General features: G+C 37.3%; 1 protein-coding gene across 1 annotated transcript in view; it reads right to left on the bottom strand.

The window, feature by feature from the left end:
- LOC146484183 (ATP-dependent translocase ABCB1-like) overlaps positions 1 to 13,606 on the bottom strand; it is a 32,995-nt gene extending 19,389 nt beyond the window's left edge. Inside the window, exons 1-9 of the mRNA XM_085104976.1 lie at positions 13,130 to 13,606; positions 9,605 to 9,680; positions 8,452 to 8,819; positions 6,147 to 6,318; positions 4,552 to 4,676; positions 4,148 to 4,264; positions 2,773 to 2,827; positions 1,656 to 1,769; positions 603 to 719 (exon numbers count right to left, since the gene is read on the bottom strand). Of these exons, the coding sequence (XP_084961102.1) occupies positions 603 to 719; positions 1,656 to 1,769; positions 2,773 to 2,827; positions 4,148 to 4,264; positions 4,552 to 4,676; positions 6,147 to 6,318; positions 8,452 to 8,819; positions 9,605 to 9,680; positions 13,130 to 13,329 (1,344 nt within the window). The 5' untranslated portion in view covers positions 13,330 to 13,606. The remainder of the gene's footprint in view (positions 1 to 602; positions 720 to 1,655; positions 1,770 to 2,772; positions 2,828 to 4,147; positions 4,265 to 4,551; positions 4,677 to 6,146; positions 6,319 to 8,451; positions 8,820 to 9,604; positions 9,681 to 13,129) is intronic.
- Positions 13,607 to 13,868: the final 262 nt, after the last annotated feature.

The following is a 13,868-nucleotide window of genomic DNA, read 5'->3' as shown; positions in this document are numbered from 1 at the left end:
ACTTAATTGGCACAATAAACATGTTGTACTTCCCGAAAAAAAGGTGTCATATTGCATCCCTACCTCCCCATAACGGCCACCTCTCCACAACGGCCACTTTCCTCTGTCCCCAAGGTGACCGTTGTGGAGAGGTTCAACTGTATACCTTTCATGCCAATACTCAGGTCACCCTTAGGGGGAAGGGCAGAGCATACATGTGCATGCAGCACTAAGTAAGGCCAGCGAGGCAGGCAAGGCATGCGAGGCGGACGTGCAAGGCATGAACAAAACATACGAGGCATGCGAGGCATGAAGAACCCCCAACATAAACTGATAACTGCTAAGCTAACAGGGGAACTATTAAAGCTAACCTGAGTGCTATTTAGGCTAACCGGAATGCTTTCTAGGCTAACTGGAGTGTTTTGTAGGCTAACCTGAGTGCCTCATACGTCTGCCTCGCATGCCTCGCTCAATCGCAGATTGTGCATCCCCCACTTATTGCAACTACCATCATACAATTACTGTATGTACCAGAACAACATGGGCAAAGATGCTGCTGCTAGCCAATTATCATTAAAACTATGAGTTACCAATCACTAGACAATTGATCAATTGATCAGTACCTTTATGTCTGGTCGTGATGGATAACAGAATTCAATGTTGTTGAAGGTTACGTCCCCTTTAAATGAACTATTATCAAGTACTGTTCCTTCCGTAGAACTGGGATCAATCGGAGAAACCTTCAGGAACAGAAAATCAAAAACTGTTAAATAAATGCATCACTGTTAAGTCAAGAGTATACATGTATAGATGTTAAAATTATTGACATTGCAAGTACGTGTAATATTCATTTGTTAATTCTGAAAGCAATCAGTTATCTTTTTGGATTTTTACCCAAGCAGTTTGTCAGCTGTTAATAATAATACCAATAAAATTTATTATTAATAATATTTAAGTCTACTTGTAACAATTTCACTGTTAAGTTTACAACCATTATTTTAATTGGTTGTTTAGTTAGTTCACAACAGGTACAACATCATTATACATATCACACAGCTGTAATCAATTCAAATGGGCCAACATAAGAGAACAAAGACATTACTACAGCAAAATGAATTAAACCAGTATCACATCTATTCAAGCATTCCTCTTAAGTTGCAAACTACATGTATAGTGTTAGCAAATTAAATTGCGAACATTTTGGCAAGCTCATGCTTTCACAGCAAACCTCACAAAATGTCCAGTTATTGGTCAACTTGGACTTTGACAGGAATTTTTCCCGATCCTTCTCTTTGACATTTTAAGTGAACATCAAATGTCCAGCAAACCTTCACACATCAAATGCAAGTTTTTTGATCCTAAAAAGTTGCTGAGAAGTTGGTGAGTTTAGAGACTAGTTTTGGCACCAAATGTTTGATAACATGAGCATATGTCTGGAAACTGTTGTTACCACATCCATGTGTGCCAACTCAGATATGCCAACACGAGTGAAAGCTCCTTAAGGCTCTTCAACATACATCACAAGTGACTCTCCTTAAACATCTTGCTTCAGTATTGTGTGTTACTAAGTCAACAACACTTTCAGGTTCTTGTAACACTAAAGCCACCTTACTTCAATTTGCATAACAAAAATTAATCAGCCTGGCATGCATAAAAATAAACTCTGAAATTTTTACCCTGTCAATTATATGAAAAACTTTATATGCTGCTCCTCTGGCCGTCACTACGTCATTAAAATTTGGACCCGCTTGACCCAACTGCATGGCACCAAACATGACTGAAAAAAATACCTGGAGAAAAAAACATTCAGATCAATATCAGGTGCAGGACTGGCATGAACACCACAAGATACATTGTACACTTAGTATTTATGTTGTGGTGTTTTCAAACCAGTTTAGTTTTTAATTTCATTTGTCTCAGGTTTACTACCATAATCTTGAACAACCAAAAAAGTTTGTAAAATTTCAAATAAAAAACAAAGGTAAACCACAAGTTAACATTCAAGTACAGGTGTATATGTACATGTACCATGTCACTTGAACTTGGAAGTTGTTCTTTATGATTCTCACTTTTAAGTTATCCCTATAATAATTATTGTATGCTGGCTTTAGTACACATGTACCCTTAGCTGGTGTGTTGCAAATGCATGAATCTCATTAGCATGTACAGTTGTTGTTCTACATGGATGAACATTTTTGCTAACAAACAACATATTGTAATGCTGTGACCTTGGAAAACAACTGCAATGTATACTATTGTCTTGTAAGCCGACAGAAATTGAGAAGAAAATAAGTTGGCTTTTACTAATGATTTGTAGTCTCATAATTACATGTAGCTTAGGTCTTATTTGAATAAAGCAATTGAAAACACTGTAACTTGCAACATTGAAAAGCTGTTAATTAAGTTATCTAAAAACAAGTCTCATGGATGCCAAAAATTGCTGTCTTTATTTCTTAACCTTCTGAAACAAAGAAACAAACATCTCCAAATTTTTTTTTTCAATTCAGTACCAAGCAATTATACCTCTTTTAATATAATTTTAGGCCATGGTTGCCAGTGCAATCATTTCATTTCAAAAGGTGTAAATCATGTACAATTGTACAAATTACAAAGTAAAATGGTGTTTTAAAATACTCCAACATTACCAACTGAATGAAAGACACTTTGGGTTACATGATTAGAAGTACATCTGCAGAAAGTTCTATCGAAATTATCTGATCAACAAGAATACCATTTTATTTATAATAATAATTATTAAAACAATTAATTGCACCAATGTCAAAACTTTCTTACAATGATCAAGTCTCCTCCATTAATTTCACCATCAATGATCAACTTTGCACCATACCTGTTGATTAAAAGCATTATTTTTTCAATTAAATGGTCAATTTCTTTAATTTATAATATTTACTGAAAGATTACAGTGTAAAGTACACATCACCTGGTTACTGTCTGGATATTAACCAAACTAAGCTTCATTTTAAATAGATAACATGTATAGGGGTATAGAATGGTCCTTGAAAAATAATGGGTCTCGGCAAATTTTCGGCGGGTCTCAAAATCTCGGCGTCTCAAACTGGAGTCTCGGAATCTTAAGCTCGTAAAAAATAAAACGGGTCTCAGAATCTTGCATTTTGAAATTTAAATCTTGCAGTCTCGCAAACCAAGCGAAAATTAAGTCTGAATTAACCGTCTTAAACTGACAACAAACAATAATCTTGAAAAACGGCTAAACACTGCAATCGCTTTTGCAGCTTCTGTGAAACATATCATGTAAGCTTGGATAAATTCTGCCCGTAAATTGCCGTACTATGCTTTTTGGCAGTGTTAGTAAAAAACACTTTTTGCATCGCGACGTCTTGGGCTCGGATTTAGAAAAAGTAGTGAAGTCTCGGTCTCGGATTTTAAATGAAGGTCTCGGCGTCTCGGCGGGTCTCGGATTTTACCATTCTATACCCCTATGTATGGCTAAGAATCAAAAATATTGTTTTCCTGCACTGGAATCATGATTTTAAAATACAAAAAATATAAAAATTCTGTACTCAGAAAATTTTTTTAAAGTGGGATATTTCGTTTCGATCCACCGAACTTCATTAGCCACAATGCAAATTTGAATGTTAAGAAGGGTTATATAATGGACCCGAGGGAGCTAAGATGGTGTCATAGATGCTGGCTAATTCGAAGCCATTGTCTCTGTTCAACGTATGGCTAAATTAAGTTATGGTGCAAAAACAGACAAGAAAAAAACATGATTTTGTGGACGAGGGATACACTGGCAAAGGCTAAAAGGGATCTCAGGTACATGGCACCATGCCAAGGGGGGTGCCTGATGCTTACAGGTACTGCAAGGTCAACATACACTGTATGAGCCTGTATGCTGGTATCCTGGGCCTAAGTAAACCATACTAAATATGGTGTTATTCTAAAATATCACAGTGACTTGCAGTAGGACCCCGCTCATTATAATACAATCACAACCATCCTTTGAGGCACCGGCCCACAACCTCTGTCACCAATTTACTGTCAACTACTTTAATGTCCAAGAATAGAATTTGAAATGATTGCGGTCAATAAATATCAAAGCACCTGTGAAAGGCACAAGTCTTACAAAATTATCTTCATACATGTAAGAATGTAACGTAAGTGCAAACAATGTTAATTCACTTACCAGAAAGCCAATGCATAGGAACCAAACATCATGATTTGGAAGAACCCCATACCCAGTCCAGACATAACACCTTTCTTGATGCCAAAGTCTCGTGCTTCTCCCAAACGTGTAGAATATCTATACAGGGTTCAAAAACCAAACCTGGTCTTTAATATCAATTTCATCACTGTTTGTGTGACACAAGAGTTGATTTTAATAAACTGTATATCTGTACTGTCAGCAATGACATATTTACAACTTTTATGGTGCATACAGTCAATTTTCAGTCATTAATTGCCTCCATTGCACTCTTAAGTCAAACAATTAAGAAAGATCTAAGGGCAATAAAAATAATAATTATACAGCACTGTATACTTCACGACAAAAATTCAATTTTGAGGATATAAACACCAAGCTACGCTTACCTTTCAAGTTCTTTCTTTTCTCCTCCAAATGCGGCAACAGTTCTTATTGATGACAAAACTTCTTCAGCTATACTTCCAGCTTTAGCATAAGCATCAAGCTCTTGTGCTGTTGCTGAAGAGAGCATCTAAGAAGTCAAATCATGAGAAGGGTTGTTAATATTCAGGATGGTTCTGAATTAGAAGCAATAATGAGAGATACATGGGTTACTTACATATACACAAAGATATACCACCCAGGGTGTGTTAAACTGTCATGGTGGTGCACTTGAAGGGGCAGTGCCACTTATTTCTAGTGTCGGTTTTAATAGGCCACAAACAATTCTATTTCTATCAAAGGAACATTAAAAATTCATAATGGTCCAGAAGATTTTTCTGTGAACAGGTGGAGCAGCCGTTTCAACAGCTAAAGCTTTCGTGTGAACAGATGCCGATTGGAAGTGACATTCAATGGCCCAAGATTTCAATTTTGTGAACAGATGGCAGAAGCTGTTGGAATGGCTGAAGATTTTTTTGTGAACAGATGGCATAGCTGTTCAAATGCCTGAAGATTTTTTTGTGAACAGAAGGCATAGCTGTTCGAATGGCTGAAGCTTATTGTGAACAGATGGCAGAAGCTATTCGAACGGCTGGGAAACAGCAATTAAATGGTTTTAGTCATTTGAACAGATCCCTGTTAGTGTACATTTTTGCCTGAGAGGTCTCAATTTTTTATAAGTTGGCTGCAGTTAAAGTGAGCATTTGAAAAGCATGTAAATCAATCTACATGTTTAAGTTTCCCCTTTCCTCTTTCTGTGGGATCACTCGATCTGCATAGTGATAAATTGTTATATTTTTAACAGTTTAAAATACTTAGCATAAAACATATAACACATCACACAATAGAGGAACTTACTGTTCACTAGAAAAATTTGCAAGATGACATCTCAGTCTGTTCTTAAAGGTGTTCAAATTTTCCGCCTCAGCAATTTCCTTTAGCAGATGATTCCACTTATCGATTATGCATATAAAAAAGGGATTGAAAACTACTCAAAGTTGCAGATGCAAACTTAAGTTTAAAATGGATCAGTTCTTATTGTTCCTTCCCACAGCATGCCTCGTCTTTTCACCCACAACAACTAGCCACAACCGGCGGCAAAGACAAGGTACGGCCTTGCCTTGATAGGTCCATATTTTCAGGCAATACTGTAATAAATTTATTATTGCAGTTGGAACACTTTTCTTCCAATTATACATTTAGCTTCAGTTTGATACTTATACATGTATCTGTCTAATAAAACTGCATTAAAGGGAGGCGAAATGTTCCAGTGGTTAGAGTCACTGACCCGTAATCTGAAGGCCCCAGGTTCAAGTCCTGTCTCTGACCACCAGCTTGCATTTTTTGGGGGGTAGTCCCCTGTTTAAATCATTGACCACACTTTGTAAATAGGCAAATGGTAAGCCTCACTGCCAATTGGGATTTTTAAAGAGTTTCTGTTCTGTTTAAAATATTTGTTTGATTACACAGCCCCACAAGCTTATAGCTTTAAATCTGATGTAACCGTGAAAAAATAAATTTTCTTTACTTTGCTTTGCTTTGCACAGTAAGTTACATGTACCTTTGCCATGATTCCACCAGCTATCATCAACAGTGGACTAATAGCAATGATGACAAGTGTAAGCTTCCATCCGTAAACAAATCCCATGATAAAACCCACAAGAACTATTGCCATGTTTTGAAGGAACATGCCAATTTTTTGGCCAATGCCATCATAGACTTTGTTCAAGTCTCTGCACAAAAGAAAAAATGTCATACATTATATAATTATTTATTAATTAATTACATGTATGTAGTACTTGTGTGAGAGCTTGTTGGGAAAACTTGGGCAATTAATTATGTGCAGTTCCAGAACATATCCATATATACTCCCCCCCCAAGCAAGGTTTTCTGTTTTGTACCCATCTCCACAGGAAATTCCAGTTTAGCTTCATACTTCTCTTCTAAAATTTTTGACTTTAAGACACCCCTCCCCTAGGAATTTTTGATGACCTTCCATGGGGTTCAAGGTATGGATTTTTTCCTGGAACTACACAATTATTCTCCAAATTCACTCTACTTTGGACAACAGACTTGTTATCTTGTAAAATTCAGACATATAACCACTCTAAAGCCAAATTACACAAACTGGACAAAAGTGGACTCTTGGCCAAACATTATCATTTGGGCTCCCTTCCCAGCACATCCTTCAACCCTATCTAGACCAGGCTTTTTTTTTTTTTTGGTCGTTTTACTTCTGGGGCCAGGGGGATTCCCCCTACCCCCTCTACATAGCTTCACTAGTCTAACAGCTATGGTAAATGAGAGTTGCAGGGGATAGGACATCCCAAAATGGCCTCAAAAAAATTGGTTGCCATGGCAACATCAAAGTCAATAAACAGTACCCGATCACATCAAATTGTTCCCAGATAAATTTCTGAAAAAAGTCCTGAAGTTTTTAGACTGTTTGCTTAAAATAATATTAAAAAAGTTATTCAGGTTCAAAGTCGATGCAGGCAGAATTGCCCCCCCCCCCCCCCCAACCCTCCCCTTGGTCTAGCTAGGGTTAAAAAAAGGTTGCTTATGGGTAAAATATTAATTTTTAGAGGTTCAGCAACTTGCACTCCAGGGCCCAGTTGTTCAAAGCCCAATTAAGCTAATCCTGGATTAAAGGAACTATGATTCCCGTTTAATTACAAACCAATAAAGATTCTTCAAAAAGGTTTTTGTCCCTCAGTTTTGACTTAGACATTTCGTTACAATGTATTCAGGGCTTCTGATAATTCGCGGGGAAAAAAAGTCAAATTTCGCGGGATTTGCGGAGACAAATTCGGGGAGAAAATGGCTGATTTCATGGGAATTTCACAGGAATTTCTGGGACAAATTTTGCTGAAAAACAAAGTAAAAAGCCAAGAAGAAAGATTCCAGAAAAAAAGATATATTGGAAGGATGTCAAATTCAGGGCAAGAAAAAAAAAATAGTTCATCCAACACAGTTCAGAATCAAAGCAATTGTACTTGTTTCGAGCCAGTCAAAAAAAGCAAAAGCTTTACAGAAACGCCTGGCCGGTTAACCTCCTTTTTCAGCTGCAATTTAGAGCCGAACACAGCAACAAAATAAATTTCTTTTCTCTTCTTGCTGTCTTGTGTTGCTTTGCAGTTGGATTTTTCATGATTGAAGGTTCAAATCTGTTTGTGAAGTCAAAACATTGTTGCGCTTCGATCGTGTCATCGTGTCCTGCACGTATGATTAAATATGTGCCTCCATTACTACACACAGCAGTTTCCTTACCCACTTTGTATAGTGTCACCGAAAAGTCTTCTCATTTCTTGTGCCCAGTTTTTTGCAAGTGAACATTAATCTAAAAACGCCTGGTACAGTAGTTATGGTACATTATGTTTACTTGTGGCAGTGACGAAATTCCAAGATAAATTTGCAAGTTTATGGAAAGTAAACAGCCCCAGTAGCCAAAATAAGTTTCAAATATGTTGTATCGACATGTATTTGGTAGGATTTCTGACGAATTTCACGGTATTACGCGTGTTTTTGTGAATTTCGCGGGATTCTGCGGATATACCTGAATTTCGCAGATCCACGACCGCCCAAAATAACAGTTTATTAGCTTAAAATTAGCTTTTAAAACATTTTTAAGGAGTGAGGTGAAAACCTCAGATAACTTTTAATCGTGGATTAGCGTTAATTGGCTTTCAAACAACTGGGCCCAGGTTTCCATGCGTTCAATTACATTTAGAACTCTTTTCACATGGAAGGCTGGAGTGTAAGTTGCTGAACCACAGTCTGACTACACCACGAGCACTCAATCACAAACCAGACAAAAGCGACAAACAGCTGTTTTTTAAATGCAATATTCTGTTTACAACACTTACTCAGTGAGTCGACTGTTAAGTTCTCCAGGATCAGTGGTGTCAAACCAGCCAATGTCCTGTTTCAGGACAGCACTAAAGAAAGTTATCCGCATTCTTTTAACTTGCCGTGTGGCAGCCAGTGACCAAAATGCCATTTGGCCATATGCTACAGCCAAGTTTCCAATGGCCAAATAAACATAGTATAGAGCAAATTTTGTCATCTCAGCTTCAAGATCAAATGGAGCTTGACCAGGTTTTTCAAAATTAATGAAGGAGTCGATAAGTTCACCAAAGATAATGAACTGAAGAGGGACTGCTGCACCATGTCCTAATGCCGCAAGAGATCCCAGTAACATGAGAAAAACATCCAGCTTATCACTGAAACGAAACTGGAAACAACAACAATATTAATCATTTGAGCCATGTAGTATTCATGTCTTAACTCAAACTGTGTGTATTTTGTACTAAAAAGGCAAGAGAAAGTATCACTGACAATGATCTGATTTATCACCCCTGGGTTACGTAGAGTAACTCCCAATTAGGCCCCCTTTGAAATAAGCCCTCCCTTTTATTAAATCATCTTCTTACTTTCAATAACTGCCCCAATAATAAGCAGACCCCTATAGTAAGGCACCAGAAGATCAATAGCTGTCATTTACAATTATTAGTCAATTCTATAATTATGCTAAGTTCTATTATCTCAGCTGAACTTATGTTATGATTATTGGTCTGAAAAGAGCTACTTAAATATTAAGATATATAATTTAGCTATTCACCATGATCTACTGCAATTTCACCCAAACCTAGCTATTTAGCAGCGCTATGTTTTTAAAATATGGAGATTCAGAAGCATTTATATAATAGCGAAATAGAAGGAAAAGAAGACGTTAGAAAGAAATCAAGCATTAAAATATTGCATGTTTTTGGAGAATAAACTTGGGTGGATGGGTAACAACAGCGCACAGTAAAAGGAACCCGGTATTTCATTGATTTTTTATCTCCTTCTAAGCATCCATAATTCATATTTGCCTTTTGTTTTTCTGACACTTGTTTGCACTGACACTGCTAGACATTCTACTACACTAACTATTTGAGGAAATTAGATTCAGATCACATCTGAGAAATATGCCTTCCAAGTACATGTACATTGTAGAAGGGTTAAGGGACAACATACCAGCTGAAGCATTGACACTGTGGGCGGTTTCTCTTCTTTTTCCTTCTTTTTGTCATCTTTTTTGTCTCCATTTGCACTGAACAAAATGAAAGGTTAAAGTAAATGACACTGCAATCATTAAGTATTGCTGCTTGTATACAGAATAATTATTGCCAATCCTTTATTTTGTGACCAATTCATTGATAATGGCAAAATATTGCACCATGCTAAAATTTTGCAGAATTACACCACGCACATGTACGTACTGTACATGGGTAATTTTTCAAGTCCGTGTTTTACGTTCATACAGGCGCACAGAAATTTAGATTCATGCAAAGAAGGTAGTAAATAAGTTGTTATTAATAATACTATTATGCCAAATCGTATTTGTCAAATAAAACCCAGCTTTCTCTGCACTACATCTGCTGGATTGTTATTAAACATAATTGAAATGGCTTAAGTTTGTTTTTCACTCCAAAGGTTTTAAGAAACAAAGCCAGGGTCATCACTAATTCTTGATGTGGGTTGGAGTAAAGTAGCAATCAAAAGATCTTTTTCCCTTTATTGCAGTGTCAATTCTTTGTTTTTCTGTCAATGAAAGAAACCATGGTCACCACTCACAGTCGGTACTGTAGCTAGGGAAAATCCCTAACCCCACCCTTATTGACAGCTCTAAAAACTGACTTAATAAATTAAACTAATAAATGTCTCTCTCTCCTCTTGTAACAGCTAGGAAACTGGTGGGAATTTGACAGCCATGTGAAAAGATTGCCTTGTTGCATGCAGCAATACAGATCAATTACATTGCAAAATGCTTAAAAGCATGCATTGCATCGACTCCAAGGTACTTTGTGTAAGCTTTCAAGTCTCATTAGAATGTCCCCAAGAACCTTGAGGCTGAAAATGCAAATCCAACCTCAAGGTGGTTGAGAACACTCCAAGGCCCTGGCCTACCAGGTTATCAGATAAAAGCCGGTATTTTTTACGAACGTAGTAGCCAAATTTATAAGTACAGTATGTTACTATTCTATTACATGTAAATTGACCTGAAAAGCCCACAGGGAGTGATTAATAAATTACATACATGTAACGTACATGTACACATACGTAAGACTGATACCTTTAGATTCTGGTATGAGTACAATTTGCCTTCAAGTTTTTAGACTTTTAGGCTTCATTTTTCTCTTTGTGAGTAGCAAACATGATGTACAGTTCTTTTGAATGATAGCTAATTTGAGCCCTTTTATTATTTTAAAAAGACGAGAACAGCTAGTCGGTACGTTTAGAGGACTTGATTTCATGTCACGCCTGTTCTCAAAAACACTTGTAATAAAATGATAACAGCTATATCCTTTTCCCGCCAAAATGACACTGGCTCGCGCACAAACAATCTTTCTCTATTGGAAAAACTTAATTCTTGGTTTTCATGTGACGTCACTAAATTCTGGAATTCAAAACTGGGAGACCTACAAAATTTTTACCTTCATTCAAGAAAAGATTACCTAAAAATATGTCTGTTCACAATTTCTTAGCTCGATGTCGTGCTTCCTTTTGAAAATAGAACAGTTTCAATTTCCGAGTTTTCATCGTGCGTGACATAACGAGGATGGCCGTGACAGAGCTTTTCCGTATCTTAAAAATGACTCTTCAGGTGATTTTCAGCATTCTAAACAGTTTAAGTTTGAGGAGAAATATTAATCTAAACATTCGAAAATTCACAAGGGCAAACAAACCTCTTTTCTGGCGAAAGTGAACTCCAGATGTTTTTTCGTATTTCCGGCCGCCATGTTTGTGCCCCTCAGAGGGACACAAACATGGCATCTCCATACTAAGCTCTATAAATTTACGTGGAACATTTTGTCAAATAACTCGAGTATGGAACGCCGCACAGACCTGACACTTGGACAGAAGCCTTATTTATTTATCCTCTATACCATGTCAATTTCTTGACTTCATTCATGGAATGGTTTCGATTTTTTTTTTTCAATGGCGTGACAGTGAAAACCGAGAATTGTACTCACACTAAAATCTAAATTAAGGTCTCTATATGCTTATGTGTCCACATGTATTTAAGGGGCACAAAATAAAACAAGAATGCCATGAAGGCTTAATAAGCAGCCTCATTTATTCCCACTGTACTCCTCGTAGATTTTTGAAACCTTTTCTCCTGGCGCCATTAAAGCTAATTGAATAAGTCAGAAAGATAGTGTGATATTGTTTTGTGTTACCCTTCTTGACATCATACCGGAAAATGCTTATGATAATGTAATGACTAAATTCACCACAGAGACCTGATGTCGGGCTAGTTTGACCTTTCGAAGTTTACCATTTTTCATCATGGCTTTAACAGTTGAATGACTTCGCACCACCCATTAATATTAGCGAGCAAGCTCTGAACACCATCTGATGTTTCTCTATCATATTTTCTCCTTCAATTTTGCCCTAAATCCCTGCTACTGTTTGACAGCTGTTTAATTATAAGGATTTGAATGTGGAAAACATTTTCCATTTTTAAAGGTTAAAAGTACAAACAATGTTTGGAAAAAATGCTCACTTGAAATTGTTTACTTGTCTGTTTGTGTCTTGTAAGGTGTTTGGGTGGATTGAAAGTAGATATTCCTTATAGTTTCACTTTCCACTTTTTTGTTTCTAGATCTCTGCGTACTTTCCAAGATAGAGACTACTCAATTTGCTAATCGCATCCACTGTGGGAAACCAGCCATAAAATAATTATTCCCAAGCTTACACTTGCCTTAAAATTCGAGTTGGACCATCCACAATATTTTCCACTCGCTTAGCATAGGAGGTGAACAGATGGACAGGGAGTTTTTCTCAAAGAACGACCGTTTTTGCACTAGAGGCTAAAAAATCTGTCTACAACAAACTTGGTCAAACATCTGTGCATTAGTCTGTAGTACATCTTGTTATGCGTGTCATGGTTCATCGAGTATAAAGATGTCCGCAAGACGAATTACGGGTTAACACGAACTAATTTTGATAACACGCCAAAAACAATAGTTTGTCAACACAGAGTGTGTACTCGTCTTTATGGTAAACGAACTACGAGATCCATAACAAGATGATCTACAGATTTTTTTATTTGCCCAAGTTTGCCCCCAGACGAATTATGCATGTCTTGCATCTCTCGCTCAGCTAAAAGATAAAGAAATTGCTTCAGATTGTTGGTGATCTAGTCAAATACACGAGCACTCGTAGAGCCTCGGGTACATACATATACAGTACGGTATACCTGAGGTTCTAAGCATACTGTAAATAATCTTAAAACTTGAACACCATTTCAACGCAAAACACAAAATCAAAAGTCCAGCTTGGCATACCGCTATTAAAAGCGTGTAAATTGCAGATTTGTCGAGACCTTACGTAACAAGATAGCATTTGAGCAAACCTCAGGTACTTCACACGCTCTACAAGCCTGCTTTAAATACAGTTATTATTTTCGCGACGTAATCTATAGCTGCTGAAAGTTTAATTTACCTCAGATTAAGGTAAATTTACTATTGGTTGCTTCAAAAGGTCGCTCCTCACCTGTCATCGCCATCCGTGGGTGCTGTTCCATTTCCTTGGGCCTCACCGTTCCTGTATATCGCATCCTTTGAAGGCGCAATCTTTACTTCTAAATCATTGGCATCTTTCCCATTGCCGGGGTATTGAGGAGGATCGGGGAGAGAGCTAAAGTCAGTAGCTGGTCGATAACTTCCATTCACACCTTCCTCCATACCTTCCATTGCACAACTGATTTACAAAACTATATAAGAAAACTGAGCCTTTGGCTGTAAGCGTAAACTTGTGGCCGCTGTTTCCGAGCCTCTGCTGCAACTTTGAACACACTGAAACACGCTATAATCGCAGGCTTTTATAGGTTCTTGATGATTGACAGACTCTTTTCAGTTGAGGTCAGCAATATATACCTACTGGATAGTATAACGTCGCTCTACCATGTCAAATAAAATACTTTACGTCTTCACCTAAATTTAGCGACAACGACAGCGCTACAGCGACAACACGTTCGCTCCCGAACTGCATTGCGCATGTCAAGATGCCATCTGCTGAACAACGACTGAAAACGCAAACATCACGCAAAAAAAAAAATAATAAAAAAATAACCCAGACGATGGCAAAAAGGCACTTTATTTTGGAAAATAGTTGCAAGAACTGCACTAACACATTTTTTCAAAATTTAGCACGTGTGTAGCATAACAAACTAAGATTCGATTGACGTAAACTCCTTTGACTGGGTGATGCAATATCCCCGGGGCAATATCCG

The sequence above is a fragment of the Pavona decussata genome, unplaced genomic scaffold (assembly GCF_977016875.1).
Source record: "Pavona decussata unplaced genomic scaffold, jaPavDecu1.1 SCAFFOLD_36, whole genome shotgun sequence".
NCBI lineage: Eukaryota > Metazoa > Cnidaria > Anthozoa > Scleractinia > Agariciidae > Pavona > Pavona decussata.
This window is presented reverse-complemented; position numbering and strand designations above follow the sequence as displayed.